Source organism: Chelonia mydas, chromosome 18 (assembly GCF_015237465.2).
Source record: "Chelonia mydas isolate rCheMyd1 chromosome 18, rCheMyd1.pri.v2, whole genome shotgun sequence".
In the NCBI taxonomy this organism is placed as follows: domain Eukaryota; kingdom Metazoa; phylum Chordata; order Testudines; family Cheloniidae; genus Chelonia; species Chelonia mydas.
Window position 1 is genome coordinate 15,126,416 of NC_051258.2, and position 26,552 is coordinate 15,152,967.

The 26,552-nt window shown below is 45.2% G+C and overlaps 1 protein-coding gene across 3 annotated transcripts in view; it reads left to right on the top strand.

Moving 5' to 3' along the window:
- TTLL10 (tubulin tyrosine ligase like 10) overlaps positions 1 to 26,552 on the top strand; it is a 98,133-nt gene that overhangs the window by 54,137 nt on the left and 17,444 nt on the right. For all 3 annotated transcript variants that reach the window (XM_043531842.1, XM_043531843.1, XM_043531844.1), the window contains 5 exons: positions 13,122 to 13,290; positions 14,357 to 14,475; positions 16,874 to 16,994; positions 18,737 to 18,822; positions 20,751 to 20,922. In XM_043531842.1, coding sequence (XP_043387777.1) covers positions 13,122 to 13,290; positions 14,357 to 14,475; positions 16,874 to 16,994; positions 18,737 to 18,822; positions 20,751 to 20,922 — 667 coding nt within the window. The remainder of the gene's footprint in view (positions 1 to 13,121; positions 13,291 to 14,356; positions 14,476 to 16,873; positions 16,995 to 18,736; positions 18,823 to 20,750; positions 20,923 to 26,552) is intronic.

Sequence of the window (26,552 nt, forward strand, 5' to 3'; positions counted from 1 at the left end):
TGTAGTGGTCTAATGGTTGGAGGAGGACGGAATGAACCATTACATTAAGGGCTTGATACAAAACCCACTGAAGTCAATGGAAGTCTTTCCACTGACTTTCAGTGGGCTTTGGATCAGGTTCTAGTGCAGGGGAGTAAGAGACCCGGATTCTAGACCCTGCACTATCACTCTATCACACTGAACAAATTACTTTACCTCTCTCTGTGCCTCAATTTCTCATGTGCAACTATTAGTATTACTATGAGTCATCCCAAAATATACAGTAGACACTTTCAGGCCTCCTAAATTGTAGACAAAATTTGTGCAGCTATTTGTTTATGCATTCCAAACTCACTTTTGCACAGGATTCTGTTTGTTCAAAGTGGGTAACTGCAGGCAAAGTATCATTTTAGATGCACAAATATAGGATTCTGCACGTGCAGATAGATGCCCATGAAGATTTGCAAGGCACAATTCAGAAGCCTCATTTGGTATTTTGGTTCTCGTGGGGTTGAATGGGGGAAAGCAAGACCTGAATTTGGCCCCTCTGCTGTGGATGGGGTTTTTAATTAATAACTTGGGTAGACTGGAGGATCTGTTTCATTATCCTCTCTTTAATAATAAGCGATCCAGAGATGCAAAATACACAAATAAATGAAAGGTAAAGGGACTTATGCTTAAACATCATGTGTCAAAAGATTCAAAGAGCAGGAAAGTTCATCTGTAATCTTTGTACGGAGACCCGGGGGATGGGACACTTTGATCTTCTTTCTCTGTGTAATTATGGAATCTCCCAGTATTAAACAGAGACAGGTACGTGTTCAGACTAATGGAAGAGTCTCCTTATCAACACTTCAATCGCTACAGTTTATTTCATGAGTTCATGTCTCAGGATAAATGGGACTGTTTAAAATTGGTTAATTTCTTAGCAACCCTGGCAAGGAGGATAAAAGAGCAAACAGCTCTAGAGAGAGCAGAAGTGAATAACTGAATGTTAAAAATAGACCTATAAATATTTAGATCCCCATTGTAACAGTAACAGTGCTATAAAACTGCAGAGAGAAGAGACCAGCCTTTGTGCTGGAAGCCATTGCTAACTAGCTGTGAAAACAGATGTGTCTTGCGATGAACATCTTTTCACACTCTTCATCCGCACTATCAATCCTGGTGATAATGCTTCCCCTCACCCTGCTCCTAACCCATACTACCAGTCATGCTCTGCACACCCATGCTGCTCAGGTAACGTTCCCCACATAGACTCACATCCCGTGGGGAGGGGTATCATATAAATAAGAAAGATTAAATAGTGGGATAAAATAGTTAAGAAAGAGAAGATGCAACAGACTTTCTGTGTGACCTTGGGCAAGTCCCTTTAACCTCTCTGGGCCTCAGTTCCCCATTGTAAAATGCCCTCAGAGCGGTGTTGTGAGGATAAACACATTAAAGACTGTGAGGCTGTGATATGACAGCCAGATACAATTGTTTTATCCATCTCTCTCAGTTATTTACTTCTCTATTGACCACATTCCGCACCTCATGGCAGCCATTTTAGTCCTTCTCAGGTTTCCATACTTTTGGTCATATTTTCACACACTGATGTAAAAAAATCTTCCTTTCTCTATGTTACCCAGGGAGCATGAGACTTGTAAGAGATAGGTACAGCTAGGTCCGCATAGGCTATGTTAACATAGTGCCATCAGGACATGTTTGGCAACAAGGAGGAGATATAGCCGGACAGCCATTATATGCTCATGTCCCAGAATTTGGTATTTTTGGTATTATTAGCTGAAATAATAAAGGGCTGGGGAAAACATGTCCCCTTCCACCCCTTCTTCCCCCTCCATTGTTTATATCTCTAGATATCCTGGACATCAGAGAGACTGGGTGCCAGAGATGACCTCATTTGATCTTCATAGAATTAATTATTAGACTAAATTGAATTCCCTGGGGTAACAATTTATTCACTTCATTAAGGAGAAAGAAGATTCACATCTTAGGGTGTCAACATTTAGAGAGTGTTCTGCAGTTGTTGTTGCAGTACTTTTGCATTATGTAGTGTTTTTAATTGCATATGTGTTTGTATTTTTGAAAAAACAAAATGAAAAAAAAATTTTTTTAAAGGGAAGAACAAGACGACAGTTTTAGGCAGAAAGCCAGGAAACACACTCTGTACTGTTATTGTAGTCCCAATCCTGGCCCAGGGTCCTATGGTGGCAGGGGCTGTATAAACAAGCAATACAAATAAGGGTAAATAAAAAAATTTAAAAAAAGACAGTCCCTGCCCCCATACAGTTTACAATCAACTTTCTTTATATTGAGGAACTAACACACTTTGCTAAGTGGGCGAAGGTGGCAGGGAAACAGTAATAAAATAACCCTCAACACAATTTATTGTAGACTGCACTTGAATGTGTAGATGAAGTCTATGACAAGCACATTACAATGCATGTAAATACTTATAAAATATTTCAATGAGCAAAATCTTGGCCCCATAAAAGTCAATGTCAAACTGCCATTGGCTTCATTGGAGTTAGGATTTCACCTATGAACACAAAAATTATAATGTACCATAAGCCATAAATATGGTAGAACAGGTAGCACAGGAGAACAGTCCAAATGGCTGACAGAGAATCTGGGGTCTCCGTAGTCTGCCTGCTTTGTTTTTCATTTTGGGGCCCAATCCTGCTTCCACTTAAGACAATGGGAGTTTTGCTTCTGGCTTCCAAAGGGGTGGAATTATGTGTGTCTGCTCCTTTGCCTTTGTGCTATCTAGGCCAGATCCTGCATGGGTGTCAATTGATATAACTTGGTTGGCTTCAGTGGAGCTCCTCTAATGTATCCCCGCTCAGGATCTGGTCCTCTCTGTATTTGATTTCACTCTGCCTAATTCTCAGTTCTGTTTTTTTCATCACGTTTTTCCAGCGGATGTTTTTCTTCTTGTCCCTTCTGCTCCTTTGTTCATAGCAAAACATGAACCCCTGAGATCTAGTTGAACTTTCCAACCTACCATGACCAAGGGAGTTTTAAATTTGGCCAAACGAGTTTGCCCATCCCCATTAATGATACATTTCAGGAAGTGCCAATTAAACAGAGTTTCATCCAACTCCCATTAATGTCAAATGGAATTTTTCCAATGAGAGTTGGATCAGAGCCAAAGACCGCAGCAGTTCTAGCGTTGTCTGAAAGCACATGATCTTTGGCCTCGTGAATCATCAGAAATAACGTGAAGGGATACAGTGCAACCAAACACCTCATGCTTTATGGTAAACAAAAGCAATGTCCGCTAAATCAGTGCATGTTATTGGCTGAGAACCTCATATCTGTTTTGATTATTGGAAGCTTCATTAGTATAACTTTTTCACAAAATCATCTCTTTTTCCATTTAAAAAATGCTTGGTGATGCAATTCACTGATAATGATAAATCTTGTTTGTGTAAAAGCTGTGTCATTCTTTAGCCACTGTTTGGAATATTGACAAGACACTGATTATACTCTTATAAGTACCATCAGGAACTTTGTAATCAAATAACGCAGTGTGGGTTTATTGGTGGGTATCCAAGTTCCACTTGGTATTGCAAGAAGACAAAAAGGTATGGTCAGGGCCTCTTACCCAAAATAATTTTTGCACACATATTGATTTGTATTTATCTGTAGATTAGAACTGTGTAAATGTGACAAAAGCTTCTGCGCGGACATTTTCCCTTTTCACTTTGGGCCGTTTCATGACCCACGGAATCTCAAATTTCGCTCTGAACGTTCAGTGGAAAAAACTCTGCTAGAGATGTAATAGCCCGTCGGCACCCATAGATTATACCTCTTGCCCTGCTGACTTATTTCAACCAATGGGGTTGCAGCATGCAAATGAGACGAATAAGGGTGATGAAAGGGAAGCAAGAAGAAGGTGGTCAATGTCATAATACAACCATTCAGCAGTGAGTGGAGCTGTGCTGGATAGACGCAAAGAAGAGGGGCAAGGAGCTGTAACTGGATGTGACTTTCCCACCATTCCACAGTGGGCCGTGGGTGGAGAAAAGGGTTAGGGAGAAAAGGAGGAAGGGACGGGAGAGCCACCAAGACATAGAATGCTCACAGGGCAGAGAATCTGAAAGACATGGAATCCATGTAACTTTCACGGGTATCAAATACATCAGGAAATCCTAGACTGGTGAGCAGCATCTTCCAGCAACATTACAACTGGATTTTAACTGCTAGCAAATGACAACTCCCCTGCCTCCTTCCTTCCCTTTCACTTCCCACGCACACATACCAAGTGGTGAGTGGATGATGTAATGGCTCATTTTAACAGCCTGGTATGTGAGGCTAAGGTGCTTCGGCATATTATACAAACGGAGTCACAGTCCCACATGGAACAGAGCTGAAGGACCAGAAGTATCAAGTCAGCATCTCTAAACCCTGTTATGAAGCTAGATGGGAGCATGTGGTGTAGTGGATAGAACAGGGGCGTGTAGATCAGGCCCTTTTGGGTTCTGTGCTTGGCTCTGCTCCTGACTCGTTATGTAACCTGGGATAAAACATCTCTCCGAACCTGTTTCCTTATCTGTGAAATGGGAATAATACTTCCCTACCTCACCCAGGAGGGTTGTGAGGTTTAATTAACTAATACCTACAAAGTGATTGGAGCTCTTCAGATAAAAGGTGCAATAGAATGGCAGCATGTAATTAGGATAACCAAAAGTTTGCCATTAACAGCGTGATTGGGAGCTAGAAGAAGTTCTGTTGTGAAATACAAGGGGTCGGAGGTGGGGGCGGACTGGAGAACTTTTGGCAGAAGGAGGCAACCCAGCAAGAAAAAAAAAGTCATAAAAATACCAAATCAGAGAGGAGAGCCTGGAGTATTTTTGAGAAGAATTTAGTGGGAATGGGTGCTTATAAGAATATAAGAACGGCCATACTGGGTCAGAACAATGGTCTGCCTAGCCCAGCATCCAGTGCCGGTGCTTCAGAGGGAATGATCCATCCGCTGTCATCCACTCCCAGCTTCTGGCAATCAGAGGTTAGGGACACCCAGACCATGTGGTTGTATCCCTGACCATCTTGGCTAATAGCCATTGACGGACCTCTCCTGCATGAACTTATCTCAATCTTTTTTGAACCCCATTATATTTTCGGCCTTCACAACGTCCCCTGGCAACGAGTTCCATAGGTTGACTGTGTTGTGGTTTCTCTCTCTCTCTCTCTCCTGCCCAGTACAGTCTATTCTATCCATGGCGAAAGCATATTCCTTAGCGATCCTTCTGTAAACCGACACTGTAAAACACAGAGGTAAAAATGTGGATAAATCTCAAAGAGTGAAATCCTGGCCCCATTGAAGTCAATAGCAAAACTCCCATTAGTTTCACCCGAACAGATTAGCATCGTCAGGGTATCAGATATCACAAGTTCTATTTTAATGTGATATTGTGTGATTGCAGCTGGAGTCACAGTAATTATCATCTGCCTTGTAAACACACTTAGTCCTTTCCCCCAGCACATCTCTGTATTAAGCTGTGAAACTCTTTAGGAAACACATATTCGTGGGTCCCCCACCTCCAATACGTTATACCCCTGGCAGTTAACCCACTTCTAAGTTTCTAGGTCATGTCTGACTGATGTAGATAGTTGAGGGAATTATTCATAGATAGATTATGTAATGTTGCATGCTGCAGAAAGGCTTTCAAGTGGCAGCTTTCAAATAAATGATCTGAGAGAATATCTTTGGATTTTTACTTTTTCATTCTTTATTCCAGCTTTTTGGATCTGATTTTAAAAGGCAATGAGCACACATGACTTCAACCGAAGCCAACAGAGTGGCAAATTCTCAGCCCCTCTGAAACTCACGCCTTTTATATTTTATGGCCTATGTTTTTATTTCACTGGAGGCAAGAAGAGAGCAGGGAGGATGAGCTGACACCCAGATCCTAGTTTAAGGATGAAGCAGGGGTCTCAACTTTTTAAAACTCAGTGAAAAGGAGTTTGGGTCTGAAGGGGGGCCAGGGGCGCTGGAACAACTTGTATAGTGGGAGTCCTGAGAGCCATTGAGCCAAACTCTCAACCCTGTATATGATGGAAACCACTTCAAGCCAGGGGGTGTGGCAGCACCCTCAGCACCCCTAGTTCCAGCACCTGGGAGGGGGTAGCCAGCTGCTGTGAAGGCAGTAAGACCCTGATGCTCTTTAGACAAGGGAAATACACAGAGGCTGGGTGTCCAGTCCAAGTTTTGGATAGAGATAGATGAAAGTCACTGGATAGGAGTGAAGACACACGAGTTCTGGGCAATTTCCACTCTGAATCCAGAGCCTAGCTTCATAACTGGCCCCAAACTCTTCGGAAACCTCATTGCTCAACACCCCATAACTTTGGATAAGTCCAAATCCAGAGCTGAACTTTGCAGTTCAGGCAACTCTCTATTTGGATACATATGAAGTTCAGTCTGCATGGCCCATTCACTCCTTGGTCTTTTGGGCTGAGACAGCAGATAAGAGGGACAAACACAGCGGTGGCTTTTTGTGATGTGAACACCTGGGCACAGGGAATGGTACTGGACAGAGACCACCAACTCTTTTCACATATAATAGATCACCACTGGGAAAAGGTCTTTGGACAAGATTCACAGGCCTGGTCAAGATTCAAACCAGCCTCCCCAGGCATGAAAGGATCCGGATTCTAAGCCAATCAATTCCCTTGATTCAATTAATTGCTTCTCCTGCTAACCTGTTTTGGAGAGTGTGTTTATACAAGGTGAAGATTAAACAGCTAGAAATTGTCCACCGAAAAGTTGTTAGTTTGTAATCAGGTTGGTTGATTGCTTTTTTTGTTGAAAGTGACAATATGGTATGTGGCATTCGAGTGTTCTGTTTTGTTAGGGCTACATACAAATGCTGCATCATTTTAACTGTACTGGTATTGTTAAAGTAGTACAAACCTCCCCACAAGACATGGACACAAGTATATCAGTATAAATGTGCTTCCATTACGGTAGTTTATTTGCATACTGGAAGGGAAATAAGCTATACTGGTATAAGTCACCTTTATGCAAGTATAACTGATTTCACTCTAGGGGTTGTACCAGTATAACTATAGTGGTTAAAAATCACACCCCTTTGGTGACGTATTTATACTGGTACCTGATCTGCATGCAGATCCAATTCTATTAGAGAACTGGAAATACGAAGACGAACCTTTCAGGGTTACTATCCACCTAACAACCCCTTCCCATCTTCTTCAGCCTAAATCAGAGTCACCGATAACATCACACTAACATTATGATCACTAAACCCAACTTTTAGATGTTATGGCTTCAGGGCACGATGCAGATGCACCATCGATTGCCTTAACAAAAAATGTCTGCAAGAAAAGTTTGCTTTGCTTCCCACCCTTCTTAACAATCAAAAGGCCCCCATACTTTTCAGGTAGGAGAGATGGAATACATATATTTTGAGAGTATAATGTTACAAGCGCTGTGCAGATGAAACACCAAGGGCTTGATTCGCCATTGTGTTTCTTCCATAATACAGCTGAATAATTTCTTGGAAGTCAAAGAGGTTGCAGCAGCACGAAACTGGAGTAAAATGGTAGTAAATCAAGCCCTGTTTGTGCAATAAATGGTGGGACCTTAATGTTTAAGGTTTAGAAAAGACTTCTTTTTTTCCTCTTTTGTTAGCCAATGCTTGTTAAAGAAATTGTATGCTCTCTGACCAAGAAGCTCCTCAGAACTACCTAATGAAAACCTGTTTGGAACTCTTCCTGGTCAGATAATGTTCTCCTAGAGATCCTTGATTAGATTACTTGGCACATAGTGTTCGGAGATTTCACCACATTAGTGACAATTGCTCCTTAAACAGTTAGGAGACAGGATTTCCATTACTGATAGCAGCGAGAGAGTGAGAGAGAGAGCGCGCGAATGTGTGTGTATGACCCGATTTTGAAAAACCCGGGTCACTGTATCACCTCCTCTTTGTTTGTCCCAGCAAAATTAAAGGCACAATCAATGCCAGTTAGACATATAAATACTTGATTTCCATTAATTGTGTACACTAATATTTGTGTGTGGGGGGGGGGGGGAAGAGAACCCGATTTTAAAACTTTGGCCCATATCATGAAAATTCATAGTACACCAATATTGAGTGCCACCCATTCCCCTGGGAGTTTCATATTAGCAATATACAATATACCCCCCCCCCAATATAATTGATCTCACAGAAAACACAATATAGTCAGTGCAGAGGGTATTTGAAGAGGTGGGTCCTGTGAGTCCTTGGTGGTTTCCCCAGGATTCACCCCCATTTTACACCTTTAACCCTCCTCGTCTCCACCATTTCCCTAGCCAAGAATCCCAACGGTTCCTTTGGAAGCATAGAAACGGTGCATGTGACTCAGTCAGTTTCTCTTCTGCGCAGCACGTTACTTCTTTTGTCTGCTAAAGCTGAGTACTGCGTCTGCAGTCCCCTCAGTCCATATTCCTGCACATTCCACAGTCCCTGCCTGCCACGAGAGACCGTCACTCTGAACTGACCTAAGGTCTCACACCACCATCCTCGTAGGCCACTTGGTCTATGTATGTCAAACCCCAAACCCCTTGCCGTGATGCATTTCATGGGCTCCTCACAAGCAGCCCTTACGCTCAGGCAAAGCGCCCAGTGAAATTTTCAGGACCTGGTTCTTAGACTTTTAACAACTGCAAGAAACCTACAATCTCTCTCCTGTGTGACTTGGCTGACAGAGTATCACTTCTGTTGGTGCTGGGGTCTTCCATGCACAAAGCTACAATTCTGATCAGTTCAGAGAGACAGAGGAGAGCCTGCTGGCACTGTAGCAGACTGGACCCAAGTCAGGTTTTCCCGTAGGGTGGCAGGGCATAAGATTCAAAAGCCTTGCTGGGAAGTTGGGCTTTTTGAATGGTCTCCCGCTCTTAATCTCGATTGCCTAACTGCTTCCCCCGCACACACAGGAACAAGAAGAGCTCCCACCCATTAGCCTGTGAGAATAAAGGAGGAGTAGCAGCTTCAAATGTATTCAACACACCCACACGTAACCCTCTGCACAAACCACCGCTGGGAGGGACGTGAATAAATGGTGCAGCGGAGGGGTGTGCATACGTGATGGCCGCCCTCCGAGCCAGTGCATGAGGGATTTCCAGAGCTAAATGCAGGAGCTGCTACAGCTTGAGCTAAAAGGTCAAGGTGCTGTAGCTGGGGGCTGTAACAACTCATCTCCTTGGTGGATCAGCACAGAGGGGGACCGGTCACTCCCCAGTGAGTGAGTGACACGTGGAAGTCACTGATGAGGCAATAGGGTCTCTATATAAACATCATTCCTGCTCCTCAAATGCCCCACACAACTCTTGGCATAGGGGGCCCAAGGCAAGCACCAGCCTTTTCACAGATTATTTTTTTTGGGGGGGGTGTCAGGTGGACCCCTTCTCTCTGCACTGCACACAGGTTATTTTGGTGAGCATGTATGTTCTGCACCGTGGCAGAATTAAGCCCTACATGTGCTGTCAAGTATACACAGGAAAAAAAGGACAGGAGTACTTGTGGCACCTTAGAGACTAACAAATTTATTTGAGCATAAGCTTTCATGGGCTACAGCTGACTTCACAATAGTAGAGATGGCTTTTATCTGGAATAATGAATTGGGTGGGAGAGCTGGGGGCACAGTCTCACACCTCTATAATAATGCCTTTCCCATAAACTGTATCCTTCAGCCAACAAACAAACATATTTGTTTTCAAATATTTGCCAGCGTGTTAGGAGACTGGCCAGCGGCCACAAAACAAACAGTATGAACCCAGGACTGGGCCAGGCACTTAAATGCTTGCCTCCCAAGGTGGAAGACCTGACTTCTAATAAAAACATCAGCCAAAAATTCACTTTGTGATCGCCCTGGTCCCTTGAGGCCACCAGCATCTGGAGGTTTTGCAGGGCCGACCAAGTGCCATGCCCACCTATGGCCCAGCATAACTGAGAATGAGAGAGTCATAATCTGAATCCCAAACTCTTTACACCGGATTTATTCAGTCCTGGCTTTGGCAAAACGCCTCGTGGGCTTAATTCTGAAAATCTTCATTAACACCAGTCATTCCTTGCTCTTGTAAATTCCATTACATCAAGTAAGGAGATGGATTAAGGACTAAATTACAGCTTGCATCTCTGGGCCACACCTGTCCCAGGGTTGGTCCTCTTTCCAGTCATCCCATTGTACTGTCTCTGGCTACTGATTATTTGCTTGCCTGCCTTTGCTGTCTCTGACCCCCTCCTCTTTCTGCGCCTAGCCACTCTTGGTAACAGCAGGAGCAAGTGGGTGCTGTTAATGGCATTCCTGGACAACACACCCACCCTACTGCTGTGCAAGGGGGCCACAGATGTGAACGTTTTCACTGCCAGGTGTTATCCTGTATCGAAGAATAGAGATGGACCAAACCCAGGATCTGAACACTCCTGGACTTTGGGGAAATTCTGATCTGGGTCCTGATCTGAATTATGGGGTTAATCTCCAAAGAAGGTATCAGGTGTGGCTTACTGCCATAATGCTGGGTCACCAGTGGTAAGTGACATTTAGCATTAACAGATTCATCTCTGTCTTCTTTGTTTACAGATTCCACATATTTAGGAGGCAGCAAGTTCAGGTGTATTTTCGGAAAGAAATTGCTGAAAATCATGGGCATTAAGAACAAATGCAGTAGGCAACCCACCCCTTTCCCTCCTTCTATTCTTTCTTTGTGCTTAGTAGATGGCATAATAACAACAACAACAACAAATTGTGATTGTTACATGCACGTATAAGATACCCATCACTGTAGTATCGTGGTGCAATTTATAAGGTGTAAAGCTCAGTGTTAACATTTCCAAATTAAGGAGATAGTAAACACAGGGACTTATTTTTCCAAATCCTTGGGATTCTGCTCTTCAAGAATTTTGTAACAAGATCCAGTCACAAGAATAAAAAACAACAAATCATTTATAGTTTCTACCCAAGTCATTTTTCAAAGTACTTTTGACGGTCTATAGATTGTGGATCCAATTTTCAAATGTGGGCATCCCATACTGAGCCACAAATTATCACTGGGTAATTTACCATATTACCATACAAAATGGGGCATTTACTTGCCTAATTGCCGATGTGAGCATCCAAATAAAGGCACCTGCATTTGAAAACTGGGCTCAGTCCTTCTTCAGTTACCTCATATTCCCGGGAAAGGTGGAGGTTTTAATGTCTAGATTTGTGACTTCATTTAGGTTCCCACCTTTAGACAATTTAGACTATTCATTCATAGTATGGCTGAAGACCTTCCAAGTGGCCCAGTAGATTTATTTATGGTTTGATTCAGGTTGTGATTGTTTTAGTTTGATAATCCCTCAGAATCAGACCTTCAACTGGCCTAAATCGTTGGAATCCCAGTGGAGTTACATTTACATCAATCTTTTCCCTGCTCTACTGGGAAACACAGAGGATATTATTCCACAGCTGCACTGTGGCTGTGCTCCTGGTCCCAACTGAAGTCAATATCAGAATTCCCATTGACAGGATCAGGTGCTATATGAATAATGCCAAGAGACTCCAAGTTCTCAGAGCATCAGACGTCTTTGCATTTATTAGGTTGCCTGGCAGCAAGGGTTCTGGAACAATGAGTGATCAGTTTTGGAAACTTTCATGGCATCCAGGTTCTGTATCTGGTCTGTACAGAGAAGTAACTGGCAAACAGCCTTAGGTATGGTAGCTGAAATGCCAGGGCATTATTTCCCAGCGTTTTCTAATTATTCAACAAAATGATCCACCCTAGGTTATCTATTGGTACTATAATAGCACCTAGAGGCCTCTGTTGACCTCAAGACCCCATTCCACTAAATGCTGCACAGACACATAAGAGACAGTCCCTGTTACAAAGACCTTACAGTCTAGAATGACAATACACACAGTAGAGGGGCTAAAAATCATTATCCCCATTGTACAGATGGAGAACTGATGCAGAGAGAGAATAAGTGACGCGCCCAGGGTCACACAGAAAATCTGTGGCAGAGGCAGGAATGGAACCTTGCTCTCCTGAGTCCTAGTCTAATGCCTCACCCACAAGACTGTCCTTTCCAAAAGGGCCAAAAGTTAGAATTATGTCTGCTGATTGCTGGCACTAGATACGAGCCTCGTCATTCTCTCCAGAAAATCACACTGCAGCTCTTGAAGACAGGGCAGATCTCATTAGCTTTGTTCTGAAAATCATTATTATCCCCTGTCAGTTCATCAGCAACTGAGCCTTAGCATCTGAGAATCAGTAACAGAACCATGGCAAGCCCTGACCTGATTAGTTACCAGTCTGAAGCTGGCTGAACGTTTCTCATTCCCACCCACACAACTCCTATAGTCGTGTCAGCGCAATTAATTTGTGCCGTTCCATTTCCTGGCTGCCTATCACTGAGATCGGGACCTCAGAGCTGTCACTTTCTGCATGCACAGCAAAATTCTATAGGCTTCAAATAGACGTGTGATCATCTGCTTCGAAGTGTGGTTAGCCTAGCTATAGTCAATGTCGTAACGTAGCGGCTTATTCTTCACTCCCGACCTGTGCAACACTCCCGCCAACTCTGTGGTCCTGCATTTCTGATATGAATAATTTAGTTATAGGCATTTTTATGGCCCCATCTCTATAATACCTGGGAACCTTACAAACATTAACAAATCTGTTCTTGCAACACCTGCTAAAATAGGGAGGTGCCATTCTCCATTTTATAGCGAGGGAAACTGAGGCAGAGCGATGAAGTCACTTGTCCAAGATCATACAGGGACTTGGTGGCAAATCTAGGAATTGAACTCAGATCTCCTGAGTCCCAGCTGAGTGCTTTAACCATAACACCTTGCATCTACTATAACCTCTGTGAATACTGAGTAAGAGTGTTACCATAGCCCAGTGCAGATTTAGGAGAAGTTTTTCCTGTAAATCTCTGCCCTGTTCCAGTTTTTTATTTTGTTCACACACACCTGCCATCGGTTTAATATCCGATCCCTCCTCTATCTAGGGACCATGCCCTGCACTGGCCATTGAATAAACTAGAGGACCTAATAGCATATGTACTTTTCCATTGCTAGCTTCTGCTGAGATAGAGAAGACCTCACTAACCTGGCTCAAGTCTCCCTCTTTCTAATTCTTGCAGCTGCTTCCAGCGCATCTGAAGTGGAACTGGTGGATGAAGCCAAGTCCAAAGGGAATAAAACAAATCACAAAACAGCCCCTGAAGTAGATCAGCAGGAAGACAAAAAGCCGGAGGACCCTCAGTCGCCGGGGCCATTCTTTTACATTGGCGGTGCTAATGGGGCTGGACTGTAAGTCATTCTACTCCCCAGAGACTTCTGTGTAGTTAGATTCATAGATTTTAAGGCCAGCAGGGACTATTTTGATCTTGTAGTTTGACCTCCTGCAAAGCACAGGCCTTAGACCCTCCCCTCGTTAATCTCTACAGCATCAAGCCCATAACTTCCTTTTAGCTACAGCACGTCTTTTAGAAAGACATCCAATCTTGATCTCAATACTGCAAGCGATGGAGAATCCACCCTGGCGCTTGATAGTTTGTTCCAGTGGTTAATTATCCTCACTGTTTATAAACTGAGCCTCTCTCTAGTCTGAATTTGTCTTGCTTCAACTTTCAGCCATTGGATTTTGTTATACCTTTTCCTGCCAGCTTCAAGTGCTGACTACTATCAGAAATCTATTCCCCTGCAGGTATTTGATCACAGCCTACAAATCACTTCTTAATCTTCTCTTTGATAAACTAAATAGATTGAACATCTTAAGCCTTTCGCTAGAAGACATTTCCACCCTCCCACCTGAAGTCATTCTTGTAACTTTCCAATGTGCCAGCATCCTTTTTGAATTGCAGTCTCCTGACACAGAACAGGAGCAAACTTTGGGGCTGTGTCCAGCTCCTTGCTACAACTCCCTGGGCTTTCCTAATTAACTCTTCAGGTGCCACCCCACTGGGTTTACAAACACATTCCGTTTTTCCAGTGGCTACGTAGCTGTTCTTTCTTCCCCCTCATTTCTGAAGTCTTAGGCAGAGATTTCTTGCCAAGTCACCCACTACACAGAGGAATCAGGGCTCCCACAAGTACCATTTCCCTCCTAATTGAAATAGCCCCATTTGATCAGATCAGCCTTTATTAACGAGGTCTGTACCACCATCATCATCACCTCTCAAAACCCCCAGTACAGTCCCACAAGGGTACACTCTAATTAACTAGAGAGGGGAGAAGCCCCCTCTCCCCCACCTCAGGGCTTGTAGTTGTTGTTGAGTCAGCCCTCTAGGGACAACCTCAGGGAACTGAAGGACTCCGAGCTAATTAACTCTTCATTAAAAGCGGTGGCTGCTTGGCTATTTTGTGCTCCGTGCAGGGTGAGCGTCTACTGCAGGAGCAAAGGCTGGCAGCGTATCCATGACAACAAAAGGGAGGATTACAAACTGAAATGGTGCGAGACCAAGAGCCGAGAGACCTATTACAACTTCAAAGAAGGTAAGAGGTCAAAGTGGTGGCTGTGACAGTTAGGGAGGAGGAGGAGGAGGATTTGGGTTCCCTGGCAGGGCACCTCTGCAGGAGCAATGGACGCATGAAGCCTTGGTGGAGAAGACGCCGCTGTGACTGCTCAGACCCCATGGTGATGGGGGCAGTATAAAGATATAGACCCAGAACACCAGCATCACTTTGGTACTGCCATGGGTGGATTGCACTCTTATCTGTCGAGCTGCAAACTCAATCCAATATTATATCCACAGAGCACCCAATGACCAAACCAGGCGATGCCCCCAGCCTTCTAGGCAGAGACAGAAAAGACACTTTCCCGAGCAGTTCTTGTGCATTAGATCCAATAAACGGTGCATTTGTGCAGTGAAACGATTGCTCTGTGCATACCCCAAGCCCAGCTATTTCTGGCTGTACTGAGAAGAGTCCCAAACTAAGCCACTCCAGGATAATAGGCGTATTTTGCATCATACTGCTTCACCTTGTGTGTAAGGACCTCCAAGTGCTTTTCAAAAGGTGGCCATTATTACTGCTGGTGTCGCACTAGGGGAACTGAGGCACAGAGGAGCTAAGCTGGAACTTTCTAAAATGGTGTGTGCTTTGTCCTCTATGAAACACATGGCTGAATTTGCTCTTCATTTCACTGCTCCCTCTCCAATCTACTCTTCTCTCATGCCTGATCTCCACTCCCCTTGGGCATGCTGCCCAGCTACCTAGTCCTCTTCCCACCACTGGCAGCTGGTAGATCCAGGCCTACTGGTAGCTCTAGTCCCTGAGAGCCTTGGTTCCTCTTGTTTAGCAGTGGCCCCTCCTCATTCCCAGCTGCACTGATGAGTTTGAACCCATGTGCTAGCAGCTGGGAAATGAAGTCAGCCTGGACTCCGCAGCCCATCAAGTGCTCTGCAAATCACAGATTGATACCACTGGCCTAGGAGACTTGCCTAAGGTGGCACGGAGGGCAACTCAGATTTGCTGCCTTCCAGTCTCTTGCTCTTACTAAGAGACAATGCTACACCTGAACTCTTTTCAAAGCTAGTGCCGTAGGGGGTAGCCTGGCAGCGCAGCTCCACCTTGAGACCAGGGGACATGTTGTCTTCTAGCATAACTTGGTTTATGTCCCCTGAGGTCAAGGGAGCTGCTGTACTTCGTGCCAGCTGAGAAACTGACCCTCAGGAAGGATGGATGCTTTAGAAGGGGGAGCATTTCACACAGGCTCGCTATCCTTAAATGGGACGTGAAAGAGCAGAAAGAAAAGAAGCCCCTTTACAAGGGTTTAGATACCAAGGAGCCCTGAAAACTCTAAGCCTCCATATAAAAGATCAGGCTAAGCATTCTGTGGATCTCCCTGGCCTAGAGATAAATCTAATCAGCATAACCAGGCTTCTTGGGGCCCAGCCAAACTCCCCACAGGAAGAGCATGAAACCAAGAACTCACAAAGGCCTCCTTTAGCCTGGTGCCTGATCAGATTTCACCCCAAAGAGAGGGGCTTTGTACAGCCAAAATGTAAACTAGCAGCTGGAGGGCTTTCCCATACCCTCCCTCCTAGGAGCCCTGGGGCCAAAAAGCACCCAGCCCCTCCTTCTTAAAGTCTGGGTGCTGGGGAATTAATGCACTACAGCTGGCCCAGCCTGCTATCCCAGCAATCCCTATACTCAGGGTGTGCAGCTGTGCTCATTCCTACAGGCAGGACCAGAGTGGGTTAACTCTTTCCCTGCCAATCCATGGGCAGGGTCTGGGCATGCCACTGCAGTTACAGTGGGGACATGCCAGCTATTTGGCCAGATTATGCCATTAAAGCAGAGGATGTGGGAGGGGGTCAAACTGCAGGGGGAAGCCTTTGCAGGCTAGAATTCCTCCTGGCCCCTGGACAGCAGTTCCACCAGCCTTTGACAGGGGCAGAGTGCCTGTTCTGGGATGACACATCTCTGCTGGCAGATGCATGGATAAAAGAGCAGGAGACACTGTGCTACCTTCACCCTGGCCCTCCTCACTTGCACCCCAGTCCAGCACGCTGCCTGCATTATCTAGTCATCCTATGGATGTCCCCGGAAGGGTGGTACTGGGGAGGAAGGGAGGGGACAGGAAAGCTCCTTCCCCACATTGGGCACCCACACAGGACCAGAGACAACCTGGCCCTGTGTATATAACAGTATCACCATTGCACTGTAAGTGGCAGGCCAGGTGGCTGCTACTGTGGCAAAGCAAACTCACAGAGGTGCTGTGAGGGAGAAGGAGCGTGTGTGGTCTGTCCCTTCTGGTTTCAGGGCAGATATCAGCTCCTCGGCAAGCCGTTTAGCAGATGGGGAATTTTACTCTGCAGGCAGGATTTACCTCCACGTCCCAGCCCGGGCTGTGTGGCCCATGAAAGATATATTTTGTTTTCTAATGCAGGTGAACAGCTTCTCTACCAGATCCCCAACAATAAGGTCCTCACTACTAAGATTGGCCTTTTGAGCAACCTGAGGGAGTATGAGCGGGTGATGAACAAGATCAGCAAGAACTTGAATGCCAAGTAAGGACTGCACATCCTTTTGGGCATTACACAGCCAGAATATAGAAACCTGTGCCACTTGGGAGAGGTACCATATAAAGGAGAAGTTGGATAGATGATCACCTCATTGATGGGATGAGCAATCATCTGGTAGAGACGGGCTTGTGAGACCCATCGTGGAAATCCTTGGTTTCTCCACCCTGTGATTAAAACTGATCTCTGATTAAGCTCTGATGAAACTCCACCCTCTACTTTGATCTTAGAACTTTTCAGAATCATTAAGCTAGCCAACCAATTCCATTTGTATAGCTCCACTGATGATGGACAAAGCAAAGATTGTTTTAAGAAGCCATTGTGTGCCACCATATTTAACTTTGGCTTCACTAGATGTCACACTAACTCATGCAGAGTCTCATATCAATTAACCCAACATGGTACAGCACAATCAGCTCTGGGGACACCAGGCTTTCTCTTCTTTTCTAAAGTCTTGTATGCTCTTCTTTCCTCTCCTCCATCCGCTCATCTTTTGGCCTCATGTTTTGATCCAAAGCCCACTGGGAGTTAATGGAAGTCTTTCCACTGATTTCAGTGGATTCTGGAGCATGCCCTTGGTGGCTGATCAGAGTGAAGTAGCTTTTCTCCAGTACTCAGCTGTAGTTAAGTTCAATGGTCCATGTTTTCTGCTTCAACCTTCTAAAGATCTTAGTCTTCACTTCAAATGATCTAAGCTGAGGTGGATGCTGAGTGCTACATTTTTAGTAGGCTTTAACTTGGTCCATAGTTTTTTGGGGTTCAGTTTTACTCCTCCAACTAACTGTGCCAGCATTTTTGTGTCTTCACTGGCATTAATATTGGGTTGTAGTCACCCACCTATTCTGTGGGTTTAATCTCTTTGGTTATTTTGAGTATGAAAGAAGAGGTATAAAAGCCATGGCGGTGGGGGGGGGGGAGGTTGATTTTTTTTTTTAACTCCTTGAAGGAGTAAATTAGAGAAAAGAATCCATCTTTTATTTATGCCTGGGACTGTGGAAGTGCCTGATCCCCAAAGGTACCAGTTGTAATGAATCCCCCCGTGAAAGACGAGGTGGGAATTCCTAAAGCTCTAGAGCGTTTTGTAAATATCAGACACAGCACATGACCACCTCTGTTGCAGTGTTATCTGTACCGCAAACGACCTCTGCCATGGTTATCTGAGGTCCTGTCTGTTAGTTTGCAGCAAACCTAATGTGCAAAGGACATCATCAAGACCAACAGAAATTCTGTCGAGATTAAGGAAATATTTGGCCATGTCTTAGCATATATTCTCCAGCATTCCCTCCTGGGACTTTTTCCATTACTCAGATTTGGAGAAGAAGCTCTAGTTTTGCCCAAATCCTTGTCTACCTCTGATAAACAGTCAATATTGATTTACAAGCTGCTTCATGTCCCAAAGTCCCAAAGAGCTTGATGCAATATTATAAGGGATGCGCTCAAGACCCAGAAGTCAGATCCAGATTTGAACTTTCCCAAAAGTTGGAGCCTGGGGTTGAGACTCAGGCTCGCCTCTAGAGGTGACCAAGAAAAAAATAATTATTGTGAGTAAAAAGGCAGCCTTCCCCAATGGAAATAAAAGAGTGCAGGGGAAAAGACAAGGGGAAAAAAATCCATAACCCAAGTCTACAGTAAGATGTGCCCCCCCTCCCCCCCTCTTGTCTGATGAGAAATCAAAAAGGGCTGTATGGCTCAGGAAAGGTTTTTTTGGCTTATGGTTGGTTCTCCCACAGGGTACTGAAGATGGAAGACTTCTTCCCAGAATCCTTTCGGCTGGACATAAAAGATGAGAGAGAAGCTTTTTTTGAACTTTACAAAGGTGACTGGCCTTTGCATGTTAGCGGCCAATGATGAGGTCAAGTGTTCTGGGAGAAACATTGTTTTTTAAATGGCTTAGTGATCCCAAAGTAATTATGAAAAAGCAATGAGGGGCTTCCCTGCCCCCCTTTGCTCCCCAGTACCTGCCCACTCCTTCAAGTACCCCAGAAATCCCTGGTGTGTTAGCAAGGTGCCTATGGCTTCTCTGACCTGCCCAAGAATCAATCATGCTACAGCTCTCAGCAGCCCTTTCAGCCTCTCTTCTGGAATATCAGTAGGGCTAGAGAGTGAACAGTAAATGTCCTGAATCCCCATGAATATCAGCAACATGTGGGATATTCATCTAGACCCGAATACTGCTGACAGGTGGGCTACTCAGAGAACGTGACTCGCTCGTCCCCAGTTTCTCTGACATGAAGCCCAAATATGCCCCTTCAACATTCAGATGGTTTTGATTGGCCCAGAAGTTCCCCACCCCACTGTCTCTAGCCAGCTGTCAGTTGCCTTATAGGTATCTCCTTGCACAACATCCCCGCCTCCAAGCTGTCCAAACCCTGGAGACAGATTCTTGTCTTGGGCAGTGTCAGAAAGAGGCTCCCGCCAACTTTCTCCCTTCAGGGGTTCCCTTGGCCATCATCACTAGACATCATCACCAGCGCTTTTGTTTGCCCGCTCGCTTCTCCAACACACCCGCAAAAGCATCCTGGAGGCCAGCTGCAAATGCACTTGAAGGCCCCATCATTCAGGAGGCGGAAACAGAGTCCAGTCTCCAAAGCGAATGATGTATGGAGGAAACTGATACCGCTGAACAAAGCCTTCCCAGCTGTTGGCAGTGCCGTTTCCTCGACATTCTCAGCTGCTGCACGCGCAGCAGACACTACTGAATCTGGGACTTGAACTCAGACCCCTGCAGAGTAAGCGATTACCTGCCATCAGGCTGCCCCCATGTAACCTCAAAGGAGCTGAAGTATCCTGGCACTGAGCTGTTATGATAAACCAGGATCCATATATTGACCAGTTACCATAGTAGAGCTGAGACCAACCGGTAAACCCCAGCTGCAGATCTTAAATGACACCAATGCTTGGGAGTGTTCAGATCTTGTGTTAACCCCAGGCCCTTCTTTATTTGTGAGATACGATATTTGAATATATATTCAAATGAGCATGTTTCAGCACCCATTAATTGAGCACGTTGGTGTCTCGGGATAACATGCTTTAGACCAGTGGTCCCCCGACTTGTTCCGCCGCTTGTGCAGGGAAAGCCCCTGGCGGGCCAGGCCGGTTTGTTCACCTGCCGTGTCTGCAGGTTTGGCCCATTGCGGCTCCCAGTGGCCGCGGTTCACTGCTCCAGGCCAATGGGAGCTGCTGGAAGCGGCGCGGACCGCGGGACGTACTGGCGGCTCCCAATGGCCGCGGTTCGCTGCTCCAGGCCAATGGGAGCGGCTGGAAGCGGCGGCCAGTACATCCCGCGGTCCGCGCCGCTTCCAGCCGCTCCCATTGGCCTGGAGCAGCGAACCGCGGTCACTGGGAGCCGCCAGTACGTCCCGCGGTCCACACCGCCTCCAGCAGCTCCCATTGGCCTGGAGCAGCGAACCGCGGCCACTGGGAGCCGCCAGTAAGTCCCGCGGTCCGCGCCGCTTCCAGCAGCTCCCATTGGCCTGGAGCAGCGAACCGCGGCCATTGGGAGCCGCCAGTACGTCCCTCGGCCCGCGCCGCTTCCAGCAGCTCCCATTGGCCTGGAGCAGCGAACCGCGGCCACTGGGAGCTGCGATCGGCCGAACCTGTGGACGTGGCAGGTAAACAAACCAGCCTGGCCCGCAAGGGGCTTTCCCTGCACAAGCGGTGGAACAAGTCTGGGAACCACTGCTTTAGGGAATGTACAGTACCCATAACTACGCTGTAATCTAATAGACTCTTTCTTGTCTGCAGACACACAGATTTGGATCTGCAAACCCACCTGCTCCAACCAAGGGCGAGGAATTTTCCTGCTTAAAAATCAAGCAGGTGTCCACTCGCTTCAGGCCAAGCTCCAGAGCATCGAAGAAGATCCTCTGTACAAGAAGGTGCCATACAAAGCTCCCCAGGCAAGAATAGTGCAAAGGTAGAGAATGCAGCAGGTGGGCACTCCATTGCATCCATTTGCAATCCAGCTAGTGCTGGTGACAAAGGGGAAGATGGGTGTTCCCATGATGTTGAGGCAGAATTGCAAGCTGGAAGAGCTGGGTTCCCCTCCTGAATCTGCCACAGACATGCTCTGTGAACTCAAGTAAATTGCTTTGCTTCACTTCATTTCTCTTAGCCAAATCCAGAGCCCCTTGCTCATTTCCCACTCAGACCTTTATAAGGGAAACTCCCTCTGACTTCAGCTTGGAAACTGAAAAAGAACTGGGTCTGGCACTCTCCACCCCTGTGTCATCCAGTCCCCTGAAGGTCAGTGTTTCTGAAAGCAGCTGCCTGAGCACTGAAATATTTGAGATCACCTCTATGGGTCTGATCCAGTGCTCCAAGAATTCAGTGGGAAGGTGCCAGCTGACCTCCATGGGCACTCAGTCACACCTTATTGACCTTAATAACTTGAATCCCTTCACAGCTGTTTGATGGCTCACACCATCTCTTCTCAGTGGCCTCAGATTCACTATGTTTTGTGGGTAGAGGGCTATTTCTCAGCTGAGCCTGTTTCAACACTTTCATGTCTGACATTTGGAGATAGATCATCACCATCAAACAGGAGATTTGAGATGATCTCTGTCTGGCAACGTAAGAATGACTTCCAAAGGCCAAATGCTATGGGTTCATACATGACAAAAAGCCTTGTAGAGAGCCATTTGAATTAGGTATTATCCCAGCTTGTGACACCATGCCAAGATTTCACACACCATACAGCTGCAGCATATGTTCCACCCATTCTATGCCTTGCCTCCTATATATCTGTTGTAGTCTGCCTGGAAGCTGTGAGCTTCTTGACCTCAAACAGGAACTGCTATTGTAGATACTCATGGCCGGTAGTCAAAGGAGACACATACTTTTTTTGTAAGAACTTCATAGCTAACTATATTTTTTTAAGCCAAAGCCCAGAGAGTCTCTGGCTACCAGATGTTACTGCTGTTTCCTTCTGATGTCTCTTAAAGTGTCATACTCCAGGGCAGTGCAATAACACCATACAGCTTTCTTTTGTAGAGCATCTCTCTTATCAGCTGCATCCCAGAATGCTTTGCAGAGTTGAATAACACAGCCGTGGCAGAAGGAGAGTGAAGTTAGACTAGCAGAAGCAAGGGAGTAAGTTTTCAGCTGAGATTTGAAAAGTGATGGAAAGCTGATGAGGTGGACAGGTGCAAGAAGGAACACAAATAAGGAGCTGTGGAGGAGGAAGCTCTTCCCCAGAACAGGTCCAGTCTCTGTGTAGGGACATCAGGACCTAAATAAAGAGATCCCAGTCCACTAACTAACCACATACAAACAGCAACCACCATTCAGCAAGGTGTGAGTTAGATTTCCAGCGATCAGTACAGTGAAACCCATACAAGAGGCCCTTACTTGGTAATCTCCCATTCTAAGGCAGTGCTCCAAACTGTCCCCAGAAATAAAGGGGGTGTGTTTCAAGAGCACTCGGCAGTGGCTTAGCACCTATGTTCCCACAGAGGTCAATGGGCGTCATTTTAATAGGAGCAGAAACAAATCCAACCCTGAGAGCCTGTGAAAATCCACACCCATAGCACACAACTGAGTCCCCTCTTTATTAGACACATCCTTATCCAACCAATATTTATTGGTCCCATGAGTGGTCACATAAGACAAGGTTCATTCCATTTTGCTGGTGGAGCTTGAGAATTATTGTTATTATTATTAATTATTTGCATTACCATAGCTCTTATAAGCCCTAGTCTTGGCCCTGGACTCCATTGTGCTAGGCACAGTACAAACACGGAACAAAATATGACTCCTGCCACAAAGAATCCAGAATGGGTATGTGCTCAGACGGATCCAGATAAGAGTTCTTCACGGCATAAACTTTCTACTGACTCACCTCTGTCCCTAGGCAACTCACTAAACTGCTCTCAGTTCCCCATCTTTGAAATAAGAATAGGAAATACTCAGCTCCCAAGTGAGAGCTGGGTTGATTAATTCATTGATTTTTCTAAAGTGCCTTGAGCTTCGTGAATGAGATGCACTACAGACATGCAAAGTATTGTCATTATTTATATAATGAGCTGCAATTCACAGACACCCCACCTGGCTTTCATGGGGCAGCCTGGATTCTAAGTGGTTGTTTGGTTCAGTAATCTTGAAGCTAGGCTTCCAGTACACTTCAAGCATCCCAATGACCAATACTATATTATCATGATCAAGTGTGTGACTTGCCACATGGCATGCCAACATCATAGTGCGATATACTAAGGGCATGACAAATTTATCATAGTGTGACATTAGCATGATCCATCATGGTGCTGTTTACATCACCCCACCATGCCAGTGGGTCACAACGCAGACATTCTGATATGACAACTTAGCAATTTTATCCCAGAAGGTCAAGAACACAAAACTCCAAACTTCCCAGCCAACTCAAGCAATTAGTCCATTTTATCCTTGTCAGACTATTACGATAAATCTCTCTTCACAAGGAAGGTGTTAGCCGGTCTAGTTGGGAGGGACAGGAGAGCCTTGTAAGAGGGCAAGTCTGAACTGCCAACCCTGCTGCGATAGGACAGGTCTGGGTATGCAGTAGCTTGCACATAGAAGCAGAGGAATTGATAGCCTGGATCAAACCCAAGGTCCATTTGTCCGGTATCCTGTTTCCAACAGCGACCAACACCACATGATTCAGAGGAAGCTGTAAGAACCCTGCAGTAGCACATATGGGGTAATCTGCCCCCCACATTAGGTCTCATTCTCATCTAGTCTGACCGCCTGGACAGCTCAGATCCCAGAAGCTCACCCACCCTTTCCTGTAACAGACCTATGACTTCTGGCTCAGTTACTGAAGTCCTCAAATCTTGATTTATAGACTTCAAGTTACAGAGAACCCACTATTTCACTCTAGTTCAAACCAGTGCGTGATTGGTGGCCCCACATGGTGCAGAGAAAAATCCTCTGCCAACCTGACCTGAGGGAAAATTCTTTCCTGACCCCAAAACCTGATCTCCAATCACAAGAGACTGGGTTAAGGATGAGGTTTATCATCCTGTCCAAAAATGTTGTTAGTTTTAACTGTTAGAACTCTGGGTATTCTTGTTATCCACATAAATGTCCACTCCCCTTTGGTGAGAAGGGACGGCGTACTGCTCCTAAATGATATCACTCTGTGACAGGTTCTTTGTATTCAAATGCAAACTCTGTATACTCTCCAGTAAATATTAGTCACTCTTTAATTCCCTCCCACTCTACAAATGCGGCATACGCTTTTATTCCTTTAATGTTCAAATGCTCAGCTTCTCTTCCTGCCATTTCACTTTGCGTCCTAACAGTGCCCTCTGCTGTCAGTGTCCACAAAGAAATGTTGGGTTAGACCATAAGATGAATGAATGGGTTTGTTTTGTGGTGTGTAATGAGACGATAGCATTTTTAAATCAACTAGAAAACTCGGCATGACCTGGAGAGCTGTGCTGCCAATGGGGAGGGGCAGGGCGAGCTAATTTATCTGAATGTGTCAAGAAATTTAATCTTTCACTTTCTACCTTCTGCAATATGACAGGTTTCAGAGTAGCAGCTGTGTTAATGTGTATCCGCAAAAAGAAAAGGAGTACTTGTGGCACCTTAGAGACTAACCAATTTATTTGAGTATAAGCTTTCGTGAGCTACAGCTCACTTCATCGGATGCATTCAGTGGAAAATACAGTTTCCACTGAATGCATCTGATGAAGTGAGCTGTAGCTCAAGAAAGCTTATGCTCAAATAAATTTGTTGGTCTCTAAGGTGCCAAAAATACTCACTCCTTTTCTTTTTACCTTCTGCAATGTGTCCCTTGTTTTCAGGCAGGCAGAAAAGAAACTCTCCAGTACTACATGCTGCCCGAAATTCTTCTTCTGAGAACAGCAGAAGTGGGGGATGGGGGGGGGTGGAGGCTTAGCCCTTTATTCTGGCTATATTAATTCCATTGAGCAGCTGATTCAGTGGTCTGTCCTGAATATAATTCATAGATTTTGTGGCCAGAAGGGACAATTGTCTAGTCTGCCCTCCTGTATAGCACAAGCCATAGAACTGTCCCAAAATAATTCCTAGAGCAGATATTATAGAAGAAACATCCCATCTTGATTTAAAATCTTCCAGTGATGCTGAATCCATCACAACCCTTGATAAATTGTCCCAACAATTATTCTCACTGTTAAAAATGTATGCCTTATTTCCAGTCTAAATTTGACTAGCTTCAACTTTCAGCCATTGGATCGTGTCATACCTTTCTCTGCTAGACAGAAGAGCCCATTATTAAATATTTGTTCCCCATGTAGATATTTATAGACTGTAATCAAGTCACCCCTCTTCTCTGTTAAGCTAAATAGACCGAGCTTTTTGAATCTATCACTATAAGGCACGTTTTCTAATCCTTTAATCATTCTCGGGGCTCTTCTCTGAACCCTTTCCAGTGGGAGATAGATATGTAAATACTTTATTGAATCTGGGCCTTAGTTTTTAATGGGTCAGCATCTCTCAAGATTTGTCCCAGGGTAACTATAATGTTAGCACTGCTGTGTGCCTTAGTTGTTTGGGTAACTCATTGAGAGCCAGAGTTTATAGCAACACGGTCACTTCCATGGGAGGACTGAACTGTGATGTCGCTATCAACGAATGTTAAAGTCACTGCTAAAAGCAATCAGAGCTGGGGGACATGAATAGGATGAGAGTTGAAGTGTTGTCTGTTATAGAAAATGACTTTCTATAGTTGCCCCCTTAACTTTTTTAACCAACCTGCTCTATTTACAAGTTAAAAGATAGGTGTTTTTCTAACTGCCTACCTCGCAAACTCAACCTCACAGCTAAAAGTCTAGAGGGTTTCTTTCTAGCTCAAACCTGGTCAGCCTATTTGACAAGTCTGTTGATGACGCATGAGCTAGAAAAGAATCTAGGTCACTCGCACTGTCGGGGCACAACACAGTCGAGAGGTGCTAAAGTGCTAATATACTTTAGTCAGTAAAGTCAGCAGCTCTGATATGACTCTGAATACACACGCAAGCCATAGATCTGATGAGTGAAATGATGCCACTTTAACATGGCTGCTTTTCAGAGCAGAAGTACACTTTAAGGGACAGAGAGAGACAAGGTGGGTGAGGTGGTATGTTTTATAGAACTGACTTCTGTTGGTCGAAAGCTTGTCTCTCTCACCAACAGAATTTAGTTGGTCCAACCAAAGACATTACCTCACCCACCTTGTCTCTTTAATATTCTGGGGCTGCCATGGCTACAACTATACTACATACTTTAAGACACATCATTATTCACCCACAGAGGGACCCGCATCTGCCCTCCTCACTCAAACCACTCTCCCATTTGACTCCACTGGGAGCTTTGCCTGAGCACGGATGATTGGATCGGGCCAAAATGTCAACAGAGGTGAGGGGAAGGGAAATATAGGACAAGAAAGTAGCCGTTTAGTGGGTCATGTGGTTTTGTTCATCAGCTTTCAGCTTCTGTTAAACTTAATCTTTTTGGGTAGCCTCTCCCTCCCATTGATCTAAATCCGTACTTATGGAGTAAAGTGATCAGAGGCTGATCCTGTGTCAACTGAAATCAACGGCAATG